Genomic DNA, 729 nt, shown 5'->3' on the forward strand with positions numbered 1-729 from the left:
CCAGTAAAACAAAATAAGTAGTTTGCATCTATTTGTATCTGTAATGTGATGTTAAGATGGGCATACTCTACAGGCAGAGCTGGACAATGAGAAAAAGAAGTATAGCGTGCCAAGCAGACACACACCGGGACAAGTCCTCAGCACCTCCTCCAAGATTCATCAATGTCCCTACTGCTCCTACGCTTCCAATGTTACCACAAACCTGCGGACCCACATGCGTACGCACACAAAAGAGAAGCCCTTTTGCTGTCAGTACTGCCCATATCGTTCAACTACAAAGGATCACCTTGTCAAACATATTCGTACTCATACTGGGGAAATGCCCTTTGCATGTCCCCATTGCCCACATCGCTCAGCACAGAAAGGAAACCTAAACAATCACATTTTCAATCATCATGGAAAGGGTAATTCATTCTCTTTAAGTTATGATGTGACAAATAGCTCTGGAAAGGAATGATTGCAGTAATCTGGATTTTGAGAGTTACAGAGTACCTACAAATGGGATACTTTTGAATTAATTTTCAATTCATTAGTCTTGGAATACATAAATGAAATTGTTTGATATATTCAACCACTTTGATCAAAGAAGGTTTTTCACTGAACATTAGATTGTAAAAACATCTGGTATTTTCTAAATTACTGTTATAAAGACGGGTTCTTTCTTTGTATTGGGTATCAAATAGCCATCCTATTTGTAGTACTGTGTGATGTAGTACAAGTAGAAGGGAA

General features: G+C 38.5%; 2 protein-coding genes across 2 annotated transcripts in view; both read left to right on the plus strand.

Moving 5' to 3' along the window:
• The window catches only part of LOC119591816 (zinc finger protein 513-like), a 72,589-nt gene that overhangs the window by 39,753 nt on the left and 32,107 nt on the right, over positions 1 to 729 (plus strand). The gene's annotated exons all lie outside the window — the stretch shown is intronic.
• LOC119592095 (RE1-silencing transcription factor B-like) overlaps positions 270 to 729 on the plus strand; it is a 2,027-nt gene continuing 1,567 nt past the window's right edge. The window contains exon 1 of the mRNA XM_037940914.1: positions 270 to 404. Coding sequence (XP_037796842.1) covers positions 396 to 404 — 9 coding nt within the window. The 5' untranslated portion in view covers positions 270 to 395. The remainder of the gene's footprint in view (positions 405 to 729) is intronic.

Source organism: Penaeus monodon, chromosome 29 (genome assembly GCF_015228065.2).
Source record: "Penaeus monodon isolate SGIC_2016 chromosome 29, NSTDA_Pmon_1, whole genome shotgun sequence".
NCBI lineage: Eukaryota > Metazoa > Arthropoda > Malacostraca > Decapoda > Penaeidae > Penaeus > Penaeus monodon.